The 21,050-nt window shown below is 38.4% G+C and overlaps 1 protein-coding gene across 1 annotated transcript in view; it reads left to right on the plus strand.

Annotated features, from left to right (window-relative positions):
* The window catches only part of micu2 (mitochondrial calcium uptake 2), a 406,323-nt gene extending 386,383 nt beyond the window's left edge, over positions 1-19,940 (plus strand). The window contains exons 10-13 of the mRNA XM_059964209.1: positions 1,092-1,263; positions 1,814-1,922; positions 10,304-10,461; positions 13,492-19,940. Coding sequence (XP_059820192.1) covers positions 1,092-1,263; positions 1,814-1,922; positions 10,304-10,461; positions 13,492-13,596 — 544 coding nt within the window. The 3' untranslated portion in view covers positions 13,597-19,940. The remainder of the gene's footprint in view (positions 1-1,091; positions 1,264-1,813; positions 1,923-10,303; positions 10,462-13,491) is intronic.
* Positions 19,941-21,050: the final 1,110 nt, after the last annotated feature.

Here is a 21,050-nt window from a genome sequence, read left to right on the forward strand (position 1 = left end):
CATAAAGTTGCAAAGCAATAGTTATTTTACTATTGTTTTGTAATTTTTGGTCCGGTTTGCATCACATACCATCTGTTTTTGTGTCATCGAGATAAAGTGAGTATTTGGTTTTCCTTTATGTACAGTATATCACTTAAATTATTAATGGTGTGAATAATATCCTGAAACCAATCCTTGTACCAGTCCAAATTCTATCATTTAGAGTTCCCACTTGGTTAATAATTTGCCTTGAGTTTTATTTTAGCTAATGGTCCTCTCTATAACAGCTTAACAGTTTTTTTCTGGAACTTCACATAAATAAAATCCTTAAACATTCCCCTATCCACAATGTTAATAGAAGAAATGTCATTCAGTTTATTGGAATTGACCTACTCTTCATAAACCTAAGTCAGTCCTCTCTGGCTAACTTGAAATTTTCAATTTTGTTCGAATACTAAATCCTTAATTATCGACTCTCAACAATAATGTTTTGGCTAACTGACCAGCATTTTGTGAGTAGTGTTTCTCATTCAGTACTAGTTTTTCCCTCAGGTGTATGACAACCTCAGTTCTGTATCCACTGTCAAAAAAGAAATAATTGACGTGACCTCCAGACCTCTTGTTTTCATTTAAGTATTGCTGTTGACCGGCCTCTTTATCCTACTGTATTTTATGTTAATTTTGACATCCACTACAATTTTTTCATATTTATACAGTAGGTGCCTAAGACTTCTATACAGTACTATAAGCTATTTTTTTTTAAATATCATTTCGTGCATGGGTTAATTTTGATTTAATTTGAAGTACATCCATGTCCATCCTCTTTTTATTAGCCGTTGAAGCAGCAATTCCTTTGAGTCTTAAGTTTTTGTTAAACGTTGACTGTTTATTCATTTCTTCAGGTACTGTTTGACCTGCTGTTCCTCCAACACTTTGTATGTGTTGCCTTGGATTTCTAGCATTTGCAGAATTTCTGGTGGCAACGATCAGCTTTTAAGTTACATGTCCATTTTCAGATGTATTTGATGCAATAGCATCTTTAAAATTATCTCTAAGACTGAATGTCGATTTTTTAAAATTCTTGAACTCTGAAATTCAATTTTCATACACAGATTTATGGAAGACTTGCAAAGAGAGGTACAAGAGATTGAATTCCGAGAGTTCTCTCGAGGCATGAAAACCATGAGAAGAGAGGACTTTGCATCGTGGCTGCTCCACTTCACTGAAGAGCAAAATCGTGGTACCTACTGGAAAAATGTAACAATGAAAATTCCTCCAGGAGAGGTTAGCTTGCAGCTATTATCAAGAAAATGCCTTAATTTAAATACTTCTAAATTGATCTTTTAAAATAAAACGGTTCTCTGGTTGAAGTAGTACTAAGCCATAATTATTGTTCTGAAAACTATTTGGCCCCTTAAATAATTTAAAATACAGTAATTTATTCTGTGTCTCACTGCAAGCAGTAGATGAAAGGAATACTCATGGAAGGATGTCTATACCACAAAACTTTCCCAGTCGTGCCATATGTAAATTGCTAAACATTTTTCTTCTTTATATGTAATCTCACAAAAATCAAATTTCAGACTAATAATAGAATGCATTTAAGGTTAATAATAGTCACAATTTTTCTTCAGTAGTTTGTCTGTGAAAGTGTTTGTATTGCATTTTATTTTACTTAATGACTGCTAAATGTTGAGAATGGTATGAAAATCATTTTCTTCATCCTTCTCATTCCATTTTTGTCCTTTTCCTCTTCCTTTTCTCAGTCTCTCCCACATATTTTGCAAAATAAGTCCTGTCCCTAAATATTAATTGATTCTCTGTCACATCCTAGAGCATTTCCTTTGAAGAATTCAGGGCATTTTACAATTTTATGAATCATCTTGAGGATTTTGCTTTCACCATGAACATGTTCACTGCAGCCAATCGTCCTGTTGGAATAGGTAAATATGGCAACATTTTCTTTTCCATAAGAATAAGAAAACCATTATAAGGTATATTCATTCCAACAACAAAAATGAAAGTTTAGTCATTTTAAGTTATGAGATTCACATGTCCTTGCTGAAAATGTGTGCTAATTTTTCATTCCATTACTTTCATTTTGTTCTTCTGAACGTACAAGAATACTAGGATATTTCCAAATTCATGAGCATCCATTTGTGAATTTTGAATATAACACCATTGATTCTTAATAATGAGAGTCCTAGATATATTAATCTTACTTTTCACTGTACCACATAATGTCCACTTCCTGCCCAAAGGATGAAACAGTAACAAAGTGCTCAGTTTGCAGGCCCTTTTGATTTCCATTTTCATCCAACTAAACATTTTCCAAGATTGCAATCTTTTTGTAAACCAAGAATGATTGTGTAAGACACTGAATAATAAATAAGCAGCGATTGATTCATCCACAGCAGCCTTTGCATTTTGTACTATTGTACTGTACTGAAATGTCGACTGTACTTCTTCCTATAGATGCTGCCTGGCATGCTGCGTTTCACGAGCATTTTGTGTGTGTTGCTTGAATTTCCAGCATCTGCAGATTTCCTCGTATTTTACAAGACACTGTTGTTTATTCTTCTAATTAGAAAGCCAGTTGATGTGACCCAAAAATTGATGCTATTTTGAATTCTGCATCAAAAAAATGTGGACACAGTATCAGTGGTCAACTCTGAACAACGGAGGCCTCAGACTCAAATTATGGCATTATTTGCATATTCTGTTCCCTCGTTAATTTCTAATCCATGGCGTGAAAACAAATTATTCAAATAGTCATTCATATGAGATCTTTCTCAGCATAATGAATGTTGGACAAAATTAATGCCTCAGAACACATTATAAAAGCTTATGCACTTCAAATCAGTGAATATGAAATAAGTTGAATAAGACGTCTTTGTATCTCAGTATAAACTGTTCCTCGGTTATCTATTTTATCCACTATTCTAACAAGTATTGTTGCCTGGCTGCTATTTTGAAATTGGTGCCAAATTACAATTTTAATTTGCAATTTATTGACCTTTTTCAGTATTATATGCTGAACATTGAGGAAAGCATTTATTCAAGTCAAGTCAAGTCACTTTTTATTGTCATTTCGACCATAACTGCTGGTACAAATGAGTAAAAATGAGACAATGCTTTTCAGGACCATGGTGTTGCATGACACAGTACAAAAACTAGACTGAACTACGTAAAAAACAATACAGAAAAAAAAACTACACTTGACTACAGACCTACCCAGGATGGCATAAAGTGCACAAAACAGTGCAGGCATTACAATACATAATAAACAATAGGGCAGTAAGGTGTCAGTTCAGACTCTGGGTATTGAGGAGTCTGATAGCTTGAGGGAAGAAACTGTTACATAGTCTGATCGTGGGAGCCCGAATGCTTCGGTGCCTTTTTCCAGATGGCAGGAGGGAAAAGAGTTTGTAGGAAGGGTGCATGGGGTCCTTCATAATGCTGTTTGCTTTGCGGACGCAGCGTGTAGTGTAAATGTCCATAATAGCAGAAAGAGAGACCCCGATGATCTTCTTAGCTGACCTCACTATCCGCTGCAGGGTCTTGCGATCCAAGATGGTGCAATTTCCTAACCAGGCAGTGATGCAGCTGCTCAGGATACTCTCCCTGTAGAATGTGATGAGGATGGGGGGTGGGAGATGGACTTTCCTCAGCCTTCGCAGAAAGTAGAGACACTGCTGGGCTTTCTTTGCTATGGAACTGGTGTTGAGGGACCAGGTGAGATTCTCCGCCAGGTGAACACCAAGAAATTTGGTGCTCTTTACGATCTCTACCGAGGAGCCATCGATGTTCAGCGAGGAGTGGTCGCTCCATGCCCTCCTGAAGTCAACAACCATCTCTTTTGTTTTGTTCACATTCAGAGACAGGTTGTTGGCTCTGCACCAATCCGTTAGCCGCTGCACCTCCTCTCTGTAAGCTGACTCGTCGTTCTTGCTGATGAGACCCACCATGGTTGTGTCATCAGCGAACTTGATGATGTGGTTCGAGCTGTGTGTTGCAGCACAGTCGTGGGTCAGCAGAGTGAACAGCAGTGGACTGCGCACACAGCCCTGGGGGGTCCCTGTGCTCAGTGTGATGGCGTTGGAGATGCTGCTCCCAATCTGGACTGACTGAGGTCTCCCAGTCAGAAAATCTAGAATCCAGTTGCAGAGGGAGGTGTTCAGGCCCAGTAGGCTCAGCTTTCCAATCAGTTTCTGAGGGATGATTCTGCTGAATGCTGAACTGAAGTCTATGAACAGCATCCGAACGTACATGTCTTCGTTGTCCAGGTGGGTTAGGGCCAGGTGGAGAGTGATGGCAATGGTGTCATCTGTTGAGCATTTGGGACCGTATGCAAACTGTAGGGGGTCCAGTGAGGGGGGCAGCAGGGTCCTGATATGCCTCACGACGAGCCTCTCAAAACACTTCATGATGATGGAAGTGAGTGCAATGGGACGGTAGTCATTTAGGCAGGACACTGAAGACTTCTTCGGCATGGGGACGATGGTGGCGGCCTTGAAGCACGTTGGAATGGTGGTGCTGCTCAAAGAGATGTTGAAGATGTCAGTGAGAACATCTGCTAGCTGGTCTGCACATCCTCTGAGCACTCTACTAGGAATGTTGTCTGATCCAGCAGCCTTCCATGGCTTATTGTTAAAAGTTCACATTATATTAATTCATCATTTATTCTTAAACGGCTGAGCATTTCTAATTTTTTTCAATATCACTGCAGTATAACAACTACAGTACAATTTAAGCATCTGTATGATATAAAGAACACACCACAGAATATCTGGACAGATGTAATAGTTCTTTATCTCGTGGCCCTATATGGGCACAATATTTACGTTATGTAGTCTAATCTGTGCTGCAAATGTGATTATATCTATTCAGTTGTGCTAGATGAGGCTGCTTTTAACTGTAGCTACCCAAAATAACCAGTCAACAGCAGCTTGACAATGGCACAAGTAACAACCAGAGGCTCTGACATTCTGTCCATTAGTATTTTGGTTTTGCATGAACATTTGTAGAGTTTGCATATTTAAAGACATTTTCCTTGTACTTTTAAGTTCTCCATTGAAATTCTGAAATGTAATTCTGAGGTATTATAGCCAAATTGTTGCCTTTGATGTGAAACTGATTGAAAGCAGGAGACAAAATAGGGGTGATGGGCATCTGCAGTATATCTGGATGATATGGCTAATGAAATCATCCAAAAGGATCTAATTTTCATCTACAACTGTTCATCATGCATGCATGCAGAATGTAGAACGAGAACAATACAGTACAGCACAGTCCTTTACACTCACAATATTATGTCAACTTATGTATACTTACTCCTCGATCAAACTAACTCTTCCCTCCTACACAACCCATAACCCATCATTTTTTTGCTTAAATCCATTGCCTATCTAAGAATTTCTTAAATGCACCTAATAGATCAGCCTCTACCACCATCCCTGGAAGTTCATGTGTGAAATATAACTACCTCTGACATTCCCTCCCCCCACCTTCCTTCACTCGCCTTTAATGCATGTCCTATGGTATTGGCCATTGCCACCATGGGGGGGGGGGGGGGGGGGGGAAGCATTTGCTGTCCACTCTAAGAATGCCTCTCAGTCAAATACAACTTTATCAAGTTGCCTCTCATCCTCCTTCTCTCCAGACAGAAAACCTCTATCTTGCCCAGCCATTCCTCATGACATATGTTCTCTAATCCAAGTAGCATCCTGGTAAATTTCCTCTGCACTCTCTGTAAAGCTTCCACATCCTTTCTATAAATGAGGTAACCAAAACTAACACAATACTCCAAATGTGCCATAATCAGAATTTTATAGAGCTACAATAGGTCTTTATTCTTTGGAACGTATAAGTTTGAGGGGGGACTTGGTAGAGGTATTTAGAATTATGAGGGAGATAGATAGAGTTGACATGGATAGGCTTTTTCCATTGAGAGTGAGGGAGATTCAAACAAGAGGCCATGAGCTGAGAGTTAGGGGGCAAAAGTTTAGGGGTAACATGAGGGGGAACTTCTTTACTCAGAAAGTGGTAGCTGTGTGGAATGAGCTTCTAGTAGAAGTGGTAGAGTCAGGTTCGATATTGTCATTTAAAAAAAAATTGGACAGGTATATGGACAGGAAAGGAATGGTTATGGGCTGACTGCAGGTTGGTGGGACTAGGTGAGAGTAAACATTTGGCACAGACTACAAGGGCCGAGATGGCCTGTTTCCATGCTGTAATTGTTACATGGTTATATAACACTACCTTGACAATCTTGAGCCCCTGCAAATGAAGACTAACACAGTACGTGCCTAACTGCCCTATCAAATTGCACAGCAATTTTGAGGGAATCCATGGACTTGAACTTCAAGATCCCTCAGTTCCTCCATACTGCTGCCATTAACCTTCTACTTCAAGCTCAATCTTTCAAATTCTTCACACTTTTCCAGATTGAACTCCATCTGCCACTTCTCCATCCAGCTCTGCATCCTGTCTGTATCTCATTGTAATCTATTACAACGTTCTACACAATCCACAACAGCACCAGCCTTCATATCATCTGCAAACTTACTAACCCACCCTTCATGTGGCCTCAGGGACTTTACCTATCCTAATGTTTTTCAGAAGCTGCTCTTTCTTAACCTTAATGCTCCAGTACAGTAACCTACTCTGTACTGACCTCACATTCATCAGAAGCAAAGTATAGATCAAGAACCTCTCCTACCTTCTCTGCCCCCAGGTGTATTTCCCTGAGTGATCCTACCCTCACCCTAGTTATCCTCCTGATTCTCATGTACAGTACAATGTAGGATTTCCTTAATCCTACTCACCCAGGCCTTCTCAATAGGATTTAATAGATTTCAATAAACACGTTTAATGTCAGAGAAATATATACAATATACATTCTGAAATTCATTTTCTTCACAAACCCACGAAAACAGGAGGGTCCCAAAGAATAAATGACAGTTCAACATTAGAACCCCAAAGCCCGCCCCCAGCTCCGCCCTCCCACGCACAAGCAGCAAGGCAACAAACCTTCCCCCACCAGCAAAAGAGCATGGGCGCCCCGCCCCCCACTGAGCACTCAAGCATGCAGCAAAGCGTCAATAAAAACACAAACTTGTAGTACCCCAAAGACCACTCATTCACCCGGTAATTCGACATACTACAGGCTCTCTCTCTCTCTCCCTAATAAGGGAAAAAGAGGTGTCCCTGTTTCACAGCATCCTCTTCTATCTCTCTTACATCTCTTTTCAAGCTTCTTACTTGTGACCTGAAGAGTGCTGAATGTTTTTTTCTTCATAAACTTTTAAGCATGCTTTCTTTTGAATAATTGTTGCACCTCTCCTGTCAATCATGGTTCCTTCACTCTATCATCCTTCCCGTCTTAGTACAACAAATCTATTCAGAATCCAATGCACATGGTCTCTCAGCAGCTTCCATTGTGCATTTACCTGAAAACATCTGTTCCCAATTTACACTCCCAAATTCCTGCCTAATACCATTATAATTACCCATCCTACAATTGAATACTTTCCCATATCATCTATTCCTACCCTTATCCATGGTTATGACTCAGCTCATAGTGTAGAAAACCGTATTCCTATTTGCTGATAAAATGCCATTATTATAAGCAGTGCAGAAGGAATGTGAACTAACAATAGAGGTGTTAAAAGATTCAAGTGGGGCAAACAATAGTGATTTTGTTCAAAGACGAATGTCAAATCATTCACTTTTAAATCTAGGAGGGAGTGAACAGGATATTTTCTAAATATTGCAGAGCTCATAGTAGTAGTGCATAATTAAACCATGAACAAAGCAGAAAAATAATCAAAGATACTTTTTAATTTCTGACTTTACATCTGGAGACCTAGAATACATAAAGATAGAAATTACACTACAGATAACAAAGCCTGATGGACCTACACTGGGTAATGTGAGTACTTCTGTTCCCCACACATTAGGAAAAATATTTTGCAGAAATTAGGGCTATCATTGTGTCTGGAGTCAAGTGATCCTGGTAAAACTCAAACTAGATATAGTATGCATCGAACATACAATAGAAAATAGAACATTACAGTACAGGAACAGGTCCTTCGGCTTATAATGTTGTACCAATTCAATTAAATTAGTAATCAAATGGGCAACTTAACTAATCTCCTCTAACTACACAATGTCCACATTCTTCCATTTTTCTCACATTCATGTGCTTGTCTAAATGTCTTTTAAAAGTCTCTGATGTATCTGCCTCTAGCACTCCAGACACCCACCACTCTGAATAAAAAATTTCTCCCTCATATCTCCTTTGAAATTACCCTCTCTCACCTTAAATGCAAGCCCTCCGGTATTGCACATTTCAAACCTGGGAAAATATTTTGTCTGAGTACTCTATTTATGCCTCTCATAATGTTATTAATCTCTATCAGATCTACCCTCAGCCTCCACCGCTCCAGGGAAGTTTGTCCAACCTCCTGTATAGCACATGCCTTCTAATCCAGGCAGCATGCTGGTAAACCTCTCCGCACCCTACTAATTACATTATATATCCACTTCGTTATATTTTAAGTAGGTAAAAATAAACACTATTTGAATCTACAATTGCTTTTATAAGTATTTGTTGCATGAAAAAAGTGTTTTTTCCATGTGCCAAATGTAATAGTATTTTTACTAATTTACAAATGTTTTCCATACTACCTCACTTTTTTAAATATACAATATTTCTGTTTTGCATGTTTTAATGTATTTAATGATTTACTTGTTCATTTATTAAATTTTTGAATTTTATTTATTATTATTTTTTTCTCACTGCTAGATTATGTATAGCATTGAACTGCCGCTGCTAAGTTAACAAATTTCACATCACGCGCTGGTGATAACAAATCTATGCTCCAAATCTATACTGGTACTGCTCCCCAACCTTTCCTTCGCTACATTGACAACTACATCCCATGCTGAGCTCTTCAATTTCATCGACTTTACCTCTAACTTTCACCCAGCCCTCAAATTCACTTGGTCCATCTCAGACACTTCTCTCCCCCTTTCTCGATCTCTTGGTCTCCATCTCTTGAGACAAACTGTCCACTGACATCTTCTATAAACCCACTGACTCTCATAACTACCTCAACTATACCTCTTCCCACCCTGCCAAATGTAAAAATGCTATTCCCTATTCCCTATTCCCAGTTCCTCCGTCTCCGCCGCATCTGCTCCCAGGATGAGGCTTTCCATTCCAGAACATTTCAAATGTCCTCTTTCTTTAAGAATTGTGATTTCCCTTCTGCCATCATCAATGATGCCCTCACCCTCATCTCCTCCATTTCCCACACTTCAGCCCTCGCCCCATCCTCCGGTCACCACAACAGGGACCGTGTTTCCCTTGTCCTCACCTACCACCCCACCAGCCCCCGGACCAGCATTTTATCTTCCGCCACCTTCAACAGGACCCCACCACTTAACACATCTTTCTCTCTCTATCCCTGTCTGCTTTTTGCAGGGATCGTTCCCTCTGCGACTGCCTGGTCCACACGTCCCTCCCCACAGAGCTCCCACCTGGCACTTATCCCTGCAAGCGTAAGTGCTACACCTGTCCCTACATCTCCTCTCTTACCACCAGGGCCCCAAACAATCCTTCCAGGTGAGGCAACATTTCACTTGAGAGTCTGTTGGGGTCATCTATTGCATCCGGTGCGGCCTCCTCTACATCGGTGAGACCCGACACAGATTGGGGGACCGCTTCGTCGAGCACCTCTGCTCTGTCCGCCACAACAGACAGGATCTCCTGGTTGCCACCCACTTCAATTCTGCTTCACATTCCCATTCTGATATGTCCATACATATCCTCCTCTACTGCCATGACGAGGCCAAACTCAGGTTGGAGGAGCAACACCTCATATACCATCTGGGTAGTCTCCAGTCCCTTGGTATGAACATCAGATTCTCCAACTTCTGGTAATTCCCTCCCTCTCCCTTCCTCCATCCCACTTTCACTCTGCCTCCTCTTCCAGCTGCCTATCACCTCTCTCATGATTCTGCCTTCTTCTACTACCTATAGTGCTTTCCCCTTACATTCCTTCTTCACCTTTCCTGCCTATCTCCTCCCTGCTTCCCCTCCCCCACCCCTTGATCTTTTCTCTGATTGGTTTTTCACCTGGCACCTAGTCCTGACAAAGGGTCTCCGCCTGAAATGTTGACTGCTCGTTTCAACGGATGCAACCGACCTGCTGAGTTCCTCCAGCGTGTTTGTACGTCTTGATTTGACCACAGCATCTGCAGTGTACTTTGTGTTGATAATAAACCTGATTCTGAATCTCATTTATATAAAATTTAGGACAATTCAAGAGAGCTGTGAAAGTTGCAACAGGGCAAGAACTATCAGATAACGTTCTTGATACAGTCTTCAAGATTTTTGATATAGATGGAGATGGACGTTTGAGCAAACAAGAGTTCCTTGCAGTGATAATGACCAGGCTCCATCGTGGCTTTAAGGTAATATAAAAGTTCTAAATCAACAGACATACAAGTCATTAGTTACTTACAATTTGCAAATCCACCATTGAAAGCATCTTTGAAAAGACTTTAATATACTTACATGGAAAAAGGGCTTTCTGTTTTTTCTTCTCCATTTCTGATTATTTTAAGAACACAGAAGCTGGAGTAAGATATTCAGACCTTTTTTTCCCACCATCTAATAAGGTAAGGAATGATCATTCACCTTAGCACTGTTTACCTACACTAATCCCCATAGCGCTGGATTCTCTTAATATCCAAAAGCTTTCCAATCTTTGTAATTTTCAACAACTGAAGTTCAGCAGTCAATTTGGCCAGCAAATTCTTAAGATTCACAACCTACTGGGTACATGGCCAACTATTAGGACCTCTGATTCTGTACATCCCTGCCAAAGGAAACTCCATGGCCATCTTGTTAAAGCCAAAGATTTCTGTACATTTCAATTAAAACACCTCTTGATTTATTATGGTCACAGTGAAAAGTTTTGCTTCGCGTACCGTCCTTACTGATCATTTCATTATGTCAGTGCAGTGAGGTGGTACAAGAATAACAGAGTGTGCAAAAGAAAGATTTTGTAGAAGAAATATCAAACGCTATAGAAAGAAATGAATACACAGTGGGAATATTCCTTGATCTAAAAAAAGCTTTTGACACCATTGACCATAAACTATTATTAACAAAATTAGAAAGATATGGTATTAGAGGGGTGGCACATGACTGGTTAAGTAGTTATTTGGAAGACAGGTATCAGTATGTACATTTTAACAACTTGAATTCAAAACTTCTGAGGGTAATGTGGGGTTCCACAAGGTTCAGTGCTTGGTCCATTGCTGTTCATGTATATAAATGATACATGTATGGTTTCTCAGACATTAAAATGTATATTATTTGCTGATAATACAACTATATTTTGTAGTGGGGAACATCTGAAACAACTTTTGGATACAGTAGAGAAAGAACTAGAAATTATAAAGAAATGGTTTGATACTAATAAATTATCACTGAATCTCAGTAAAACTAAATTCATAATATTGGGAAACCCTGTACCAAATTCATATAGTAAACTTAGAATAAATGATGTTGAATTGATAAGGTGTCTGAAACAAAACTTTTAGGAGTTGTAATTTCATTCGGCACGGACTAGAAGGGCCGAGATAGCCTGTTTCCGTGCTATAATTGTTATATGGTTATATTAAAGTAATAGTAAATTAAGCTGGAAACCACAAATAAATTATGTCAAAGCAAAAATGTCAAAATCTATTGCAATACTGTACAAAGCACAAGATTTCTTAAATGAGGAATCTTTGTATACATTATATTGTTCACTTAAAGTCCCATATGACTTACTGTGTAGAGGTATGGGGAAATACATACAAAACAAATACAAACTCAATTTTTCTACTCCAAAAGAAAGCCATAAGAATTGTAAATAAGACAAATTATTATGAACCAACCAATCCACTATTTATTCAACTAAACACTTTAAAATTCAGAGATTTTGTAGATTTTAAAATAATACAAATTATGTATAAAGTAAAAAATGGACAGTTACCACAAAGTATCCAAAGATTGCTTAAAATGAGAGAAAGCCAACATGATTTGAGAGGAACATGTTTATTTCAAAAACAAAGGATAGGAACAAATGTAAAAAATCATTGTATTTCAGTCAGAGGGGTGAATCTATGGAACAGAATTTAAAAACATGCACCACATTTAACAAGTTTACATGATTTAAAATGAATGGGAGTAATGTAAATAAATGATATTTGTAATTGGATTTTGTGTTAAAAGATTAAGAATTTTTTTTGTTTTGATGTGATGATTGTCGCCAAATATGTTTTTGTATAAGTAAGAGGAATAGGCGTAATAAGCTGTAGCTTTAGCCTTCACCCCTTCAGTCTGTGTAAAGATTTTTTATTATTTAATTTTGTCTTATGAAATCATCATTGAAAATTATGCTTTGGTTATGTTTGTATTGACCAGAAATAAAATAAATTTCACCAAAAAGAGAAGGTGCAGTACAGATAAACCATAAAGTGGAAGGCCAGGTAACGAGGTAAATGTTAAGATTCAATAGTCCATTTTGTTGCACTAAGGGACCATTCAGTAATATAACAGAAGGATAGAAGCTTTCCTTGAGCCTGGTGGTTTCCTTGAGGACAGATGTATGGAAAATGGATGAGATGCAGGTGAGGGCAGCATTGATGATGGAGGAAGGGAACCCTTATTCTTTAAAGAAGGAGGATATCTCTTCTGGAATATAAAACCTCATTCTGAAAAAAGATCCGGCAGAGATGGAGAAACTGAGAAAAGGGAATAGCATTTATACAAGGGAAGAGGAATAGTTAAGATAGCTGTGAGAGTCTGTATGTTTATAATAGATATTAGTAGACTGTCTGTCTCTAGCGATGGAGACAAAGTGATCAGAAAGGGGAGGGAAGTATCAGAGATGAACCAACTAAATTTGAGGGCAGGGTGAAAGTTGATCTAAGTGATCTAATCTCTCCATAAAAGTAAATTTTTAAATGGAAGAGAATGTCCACATGAACTTCAATGGCAAGAGTCTGGAAAATCTCGAAATAATAATGATTGCAGAGTCAGGGATTTCCCATACAGTACTAAAGTGCAGAAAAAAGTCTTAATGCACATTGGATGCACATCATCCTTCAAAGACAAAATTCATAGAAATTTGGACACAGAAAATTAAGGAGCAAAGTTTGACCTGAAGCGATAAATGGTTTCTCTTTCCACAGATGCTGCCTCATTGGGTGAGTTTTTCCAACACTTTTGTTTTTGATTCTGATTTCAGCAAACAATTTATTGAATGTTTCCCATTCACACTGAGGGAAAAACAATCTGGACAGGAAAGTGGATTCAATAATAGATATTGATTACTGAATAGGCCCAAGGGACATATGCCCTTGTCCTGCTAGTTCTTCATATTGTGATAGAGAATAATAGCTGTATCTGTTTACAGTACCTGAAACATACTGGTTTCATTTCCATAGGCACCAACACAACATGGATTGAAGGGCTATTTTAAATGTGTGAAGAAAGAAACAATTGCTGGAGTTCATGAAGCCTGGAAACAGTCTGGGAGAAGTCCCTGTTAATAACTACTGAACACAGGAACTTTAAAAAAAAATCCACTACCTTACATAAATTTTATCAACTAACAAGTTCTTCTGCCAGTGAATTTAAAAAGTCCTGCAATATATTTTGACATGGCTATTTGAAACTTGTAAATGTCTTGTTTACATAGTGTTTACAGAAAAAAACGCTACACTGTCTTCATGAAAATGTATTCCGGCAAGTCTTTTCTCACTTGTTTACATACTTAAACCTTAACAAAAAATATAATGTTCTGCCATTTATAATCAAGGGTGTAATGTGTTCTTTCAGCTTCTATTATTTAAATAGCAAAAGGGTTAATCTATTATATTTTCATGAAGACAATGCAGTTTCAATAAAATTAGACTTGTTTAAATAGTTGCATTGATTCTTTTTAGTATGACTAATACTAATTGTGTTTGTTTAAAAATGCTCTAACAAAATATTTAACCAGTGCTACTTCATTGCAAAGCACAAAATATCCAGGAAGTTCAGTGAATGTTTCTTCAGTTTGTTTTATACATACTTACTATGAATCTCAAAAATTATTTTCAAAAATGGATGCTTTTTTAAAAATCTATTAATCTTATGGAAGTTCTACAAGTAATATTTTGTGAATGGTTCATTTACTGTGGTGATCTCAATTATTTTAATACTTTTTGGGGGTGAATAAATTTAATGAATACAGTGATTTAATTGAAACTTTAATGTGCACTGTTTCTTTGCACTAATAAAGTTTGGCTTTCAAAATCAGTTTTGATATGTCAGAACATGCATGGCAAATGATTCAAATATTTGTTCTATTGCAACTGCCATTGTCGTCATTAAACCATCTAAATATTAACTAACACACATTGCTAATTGAAAACATTAAATGTGTTTAGGACAATACGTTGTGTCCTAATCCTACTCCTATTTACAGTAATACCAATCAATACCTATTGGCCTTGGTTGTCTTCAGGCAAGTTTTTATTGAGTTTATTCTCTTGGAGATACGGTTCTGTTGCAGTACTATAACTGGTTTTGTAAAGTAGTAACTGGAATCTAGACTATTCCCACAGTCCAATGTTTTATTTTAAACTGCATGGAAATAAATCAATATTCAGTAAACTGAAACCCATGAAAGCAATGCTTTCCTCTGTCAGTTGCAAACAATAACAAGTGAATCAAAACTAAAGTAAATAAGATTTGATTCAGTAGTATGATTCAGCTTGACTATGCAATCAATAATGTTTCACACCAGTTCAGTAGGTCAATTACCTCCTTTTAGAATTATCAACATTATAGGCCTTCCCCTGGGATGCTGGTAGAAAGAAAATTAATCTGAAGCCTTTAAACAAAGCAGGCTATGAGTTGATTTGTAACCATTATCCATATGTGAAAAGAGCTGCTAGGAATTTACTCTGTCAGCCTCTCAGAATGTTTAAGGCATTGCTTCTCCTTCTTCTAAATGCTAGTGAATGTACACCAAGCTTTCTCAGACAACCCCAACATCCCAGGCATCAGTCTTGTAAATCTGCAGCAAAATGATTTATCTATTTTCAGCTGATGCTTAAGCATCAGAATAATAATCAATTTTCAAATTATATGGCAATAGGCTAAATTACATTAATAGCAACACAAGACTGCAATTAACAGTAGAAATTTACATACTCATCTATATTATCAAATGACTACCAGATTTAGAGCAACACAAAATGAAACATTTCTCATTCCTTGTAGCTCTGTCAGCTTCAAGTTTAGATCATTAAATGTAAGAGCATTATCAGGCCATTTGACCCATCAAGTCTGCTCCACCATTTCATGATGGCCAATCCACTTCCCTTTTAACCCCATTCTCCTGCCTCCTCCCTGTAACCTTTCATGCCTTAACTAATCAAAAACCAATCAACCTCCACCTTAAATATACCCAGTGACCTGGCTTCCACAGCCGCCTGTGGCGATAAATTTTCCTCCAATAGTTACTGCTCAATGGCTTTAAGCAGTAAAGCATTCTGGTTAAGGATTTTTAAATCAGTTATTTCCTTCATCCCCTATGTATCAGCCTTTACCAACATCACAAAGATACGCCTCTAGCACAAACTACATTACTGCATGTCACACACTTATAATCAATGTTTGGAAACCTTTATCACTGATCCATATAGTAGTTTATTTTTTGCAGATATTCAGCCCATAAAGGGATGCTTTCTAAAATACATTCCTACCTTCTCTCTCACAATTTCTGAAGTGCTTGTGTATGGCAAATGAATAAGCAATCCTACAAATACTCACATTGCATGCATATGTTACAATAATCTTGCTTTCTATTACATGCCTCTGTTCAGACAAGCTGTCAAATTACATCTCTGCATGTCCAAAAATAAGGGGTCACTTAAAATAGAAATCAAGGAGGTGAAAATCACAAGTATTTGAATTGCTTGTCCTCCAAGGGCAATAAAAGCAGTCTTTGAATATTTTGAGATCAAAATCAGGTTTAATATCATCAGCATATGTTATGAAATTTGTTGTCATGCGGCAATACATTGCAACACACAATAATAAAACTAAATTATAATAAGTGCATAAATATTTTAAGAAGTTAAATAGGTAGTGAAAAAAGAGGGGAAAAAAGTAGTGAGGCAGTGTTCATGAGTTCAATGTCCATTCTGAAATCAGATGGCAGAGGTGAAGGAGCTATTCCTGAATCATTGAATGTGTGTGTTCACACTTCTGTACCACCTTCCTGATTGTAGCAATGAGAAAAGGGCATGTCCTGGGTGATGGAGTCTTTAATGATGGAAGCCACCTGTTTGAGGCATCACTCCTTGATGACGTCCTGGATGCTGGGAAGGCTAGTGCCCATGATGGAGGTGACTTAAGTTGACAACTTTCTCCAGCTTATTTCGATCCTGTGCCGTGGTGCCCTAATCCCCCATACCAGACATTGTTTCAATTGGAATACTCTCCACAGTACATAGAACCATAGAACATTACAGCACAGAAACAGGCCCTTTGGCCCTTCTTGGCTGTGCCGAACCATTTTTCTGCCTAGTCCCACTGACCTGCACCTGGACCCATATCCCTCCATACACCTCTCATCCATGTACCTGTTTTTCTTAAATGTTAAAAGTGAGCCCGCATTTACCACTTCATCTGGCAGCTCATTCCACACTCCCACAACTCTCTGTGTGAATAAGCCCCCCCCCCCAATGTTCCCCTTAGATTTTTTCCCCTTCACCCTTAACCCATGTCCACCAGATTTTTCTCACCTAGTCTCAGTGGAAAAAGCTGTAGAAATTTATGAGTGTCTTTGGTAACATACCAAAACTCCTAATGAAATATAGTCACTGTCATTCCTTCTTTGTAACTGCATCGATATGTTAGGCTCGGGATAGATCGTCAGAGATGTTGATATCCAGGAACTTGAAACTGCTCACCCTTTCCACTTCTGACCCTCGATGAGGATTGGTGTGTGATCCCTCATCTTACTCTTTCTGAAACCCACAATCAATTCTTTGGTCTTACAGACATTGAGTGCAAGGTTGTGCCTGTGACACCACTCAACCAGCTGATCGATCTCACTCCTGTATGCCTTCTCAGCTCCATCTGAAATTCTGCCAACAATAATTATGTTGTCAGGAAATTTATAGATGGCATTTGAGCTGTGCCTACCCACACAGACATGGGTGTAGAGAGAGTAGAGCAGTGGCTAAGAACACATCCTTGAGTTGCAGTGGTGTTGATTATCAGCGAGGCGGAGATGTTATTTCCATTCCACACACACTGTGGTCTTTCGGTGAAGAAGTCGAGGATCCAGTTACTGAAAGAGGCACAGAGGCCCAGGTTTTGGAGCTTTTTGATCAAAACTGTAGCAATGACTGAGTTAAATGCTGAGTTGTAGTCAATAAACAGCAGCCTAGTGTAAGTATTAGCAGGTATTAGATAGTAAGATTCCTGTTAAGCACCAAGTTTATCAGAATGGGTGGGAGTGCAGACTTGAAATTCCTTTAAAATCAGTCATGATCTTATTGAATGGAATATGCACGTAACTATTTGCTTAGCTGAGGGCCTGACTCAACCAAATTAGGAACCTATAATGTTCAACTATGAAGTGTTTCTAACATGCCACTATGATTCAGAGGGTAGTTTTCAAACAAAAGTGAACCATAACACGAAATACCGGAACAGTTTCTCAAAGATTTGACAAAATAGTAGATTATAAAGAGCACCTCGAAAGGATGAATGGAGCTGGTTTCAATTAGATTACAGCCTGCAGAGTTTTGAATTACTCTGAGCTTATGAACCGTAGAACAAGGGGAGCCAGCCAGGACCAAATTGGAATACTGAACTTTAAAGGAATAAAGATAGATGAGGATTTCAGTAAAAGAACCAAGGCATGAGTGAAGTGGGGCAGTTATCAAAATGGAAAGAGGTTGCTTAAGTCAGGCATGAATAGTTGGTCTGAACCTCTACTTAGAATCAAGTATAAAGCAACAATGACAATAGCCTAGATCAGTTTCAGAAATACAGAAATTGAAATAGGGACTGAATGCTTTTCCCTCCATATCTTGTTTCTCGATCCAGTATTGGATGTTTGATAACAAGCTGGTCTAAACATTGCTAATATTTAAAATTGGGAATTGGGATGAATTAATACCACCTCTCATAAGTATCTGACAGTGATCAACACAAAGAAATCTAACCACTACCCCTTGGCATTCAAAGCATGCCTAATTATAATTACTAACTTGAATCAAATCATTTAAATTAGTTTGACTATGGATGCACACTGCAGGCCGCATATTCCTGATGTCACAAAGTCTTTCAATAATACAGGAATGGTTAGGATTGCTGAAAAAAACTTATCACTTTCAGTTTAGTCCGGAGACATTGAATTAAAGCTTTAATTCATTCTGTATAAAGCAGCCAATGTTATTGTTATTGCAAATCAATTGATACAGACAAGTTTTCAAGGTTTCCTTAACCACCAGTACATGGGAACTCTTCAACATCTAGAATAAGGCAGTCATTGTTCAAGAACTTTGAAACTCCTTCCATTGCAGCAAATCAGAACTTGTCTGAGAAGTTGGTCTTTCTACAACAATGCCCCCATATTACTTCTGAATGCTAGCAAATGTCCACACTCAACTGATGAATCAGTAACACTTGGATGAAGCCCAGTACTCTGGGTCGGGAACTCTAACTCCATTGCCAGAACTAGCTAAACTAGACAAAGCTTCAACAGATAAGGAGTGAACCAATGCAAGTAATAAACCTACTTAATCTCATCCTCACAAATTTACCCAAGACATCTATCCATTCTAGCACAGAAGTGACCACTGCATAGCCCTGGTGGAGCTAACATTTCATGTTATCTTTCTATGAGGACACATCATAGAAAGTTTCATATCACACGCAGATGGTCGAAGTTGGTGATCTATGAGGCTCTGTGGTCCAGCAGCAGCAATATACAATCACAATATGTAATCTCATGGTATGGCGTATTCCTCATTCAATCAAGCTAGTGGATCAATCCAGGTCAATGAGAAGAGAAAGGCTTGCCAAGAGCAATGCTGGGCAAATAAATCTAGCAACCTACACAACTTTGAAATTCCTTCCATTACTGCAAATCAGAGCTTGTCTGAGAAGTTAGTCTTTCTACAACAGTGCTCATATGTCAGAAGGAGAATGTGCAAACTCCACAGAAACAGCACCTGAGGTCAGAATTGAACCCAGGTCTCTTGTGGTGTGAGGTAACAGCTTTACTAAATGCACACTGTGCTGAGAATACTGTGCTTAGGCTTTGCAAGTAACATTTTGAATAAAACTAAGTACATCTTTCACCAGCGGTAAGGAATGTCAATCTAATGGGCACATCAGCACATTGAAAGAGACATAAACACAATGAAGGAGACAATCCAATGAAAATTAGAATGTCTAAGCAACAGGTGGTTTCCATTCAACCCTATTCATCAGGATCGATCTAGCTATAGCTTATTGAGGAGCAATTTGGTAGAACAATTTAGTATCCCTTAATTGGTAATTTGACCAACATCTGTCCCAGTCTTTCCAATGTACCATATTTGCCCAGAACCCAGCAGTGATATTCAAATTACTTGTCATTCCAAGTTATATAGCTTCAATGGAAAATTTGCATACAGACTTCATAATAGTTTATCCCCTCACAGGCTAAATTAACTGTGTGTACAAGACCTGTGTACAAACAACTGTATACAAAGGCATACCAGCTGTTATAATTCATTAGGAGTATGAGGAGATTTGGTATATCACCAAACACTACCAGATTTCTACAGTGTTTTAGAACAGCTTCTTTCCCTCCGCCATCAGGCTTCTGAATGATAAATGATCACTACCTCACTGTACTTGTTCTCTTTTTGCACTAATAATTTATTTTTTATATCTCTTATTGAAACTATATTTTTAATACTGTACACTGTACTGCTGGTACAAAACAACAAATTTCACTACATATGTCAGTGATAATAAAACTAAGTACTTCTTATCAACTTTTCAAGGATCCCTTGCTATGTTTCACACATGGCTTCAGGTGGCAGGAAATCCTGTAGCTCAGTTAAAAATTACCAGTGTGTTTATCACTAACTGAGGTTGGCAATAAGGTTTCTTTACACAGTGGTGCTAGAAAGTTTGTGAACCCTGTAGAATTTCTCTATTTCTGCATAAATATGACCTAAAATGTGATCGGATCTTCACATAAATCCTAAAACTAGATAATAGTACATATAAAGTCAAAATATTGAAACATATAAGATTATTAAGGGATTGGACACGCTAGAGGCAGGAAACATGTTCCCGATGTTGGGGGAGTCCAGAACCAGAGGCCACAGTTTAAGAATAAGGGGTAGGCCATTTAGAACGGAGTTCAGGAAAAACTTCTTCACCCAGAGAGTTGTGGATCTATGGAACGCTCTGCCTCAGAAGGCAGTGGAGGCCAATTCTCTGGATGCTTTCAAGAAATAGATAGAGCTCTTAAAGTTAGCAGAGTCAAGGGATATGGGGAGAAGGCAGTAACGTGGAACTGATTGTGGATGATCAGCCATAATCACATTGAATGGCAGTGCTGGCTCGAAGAGCCGAATGGCCTACTCCTGCCCCTATTGTCTATAACACAGTATCATTATACTTGTTCACTTACTTACTGAGAAAAAATAATGCAATATGACATGTTTGTTGGAAAAAAGTATGTGAACCTCTGGGGTAATGCTTTCTACAAAAGCTATTTGGAGTCAGGTGTTCCAATCAATGAGATTAGAGGTGTGGGTTGTAGAGGTGCCCTGCCCTATAAAAAAAGACACAAAGTCAGGTTACTGACAGAGCCTGCTCTTCCCAAGAAAGCTCTGTTTTATGTGCACCATGCCTCGATCAAAACAACTTTCAGAGAAACTTAGATGAATTGTAGAGATGCATTAAGCTGGAAGAGCAATTGTCTACAAAT

Source organism: Hypanus sabinus, chromosome 3 (assembly GCF_030144855.1).
Source record: "Hypanus sabinus isolate sHypSab1 chromosome 3, sHypSab1.hap1, whole genome shotgun sequence".
NCBI lineage: Eukaryota > Metazoa > Chordata > Chondrichthyes > Myliobatiformes > Dasyatidae > Hypanus > Hypanus sabinus.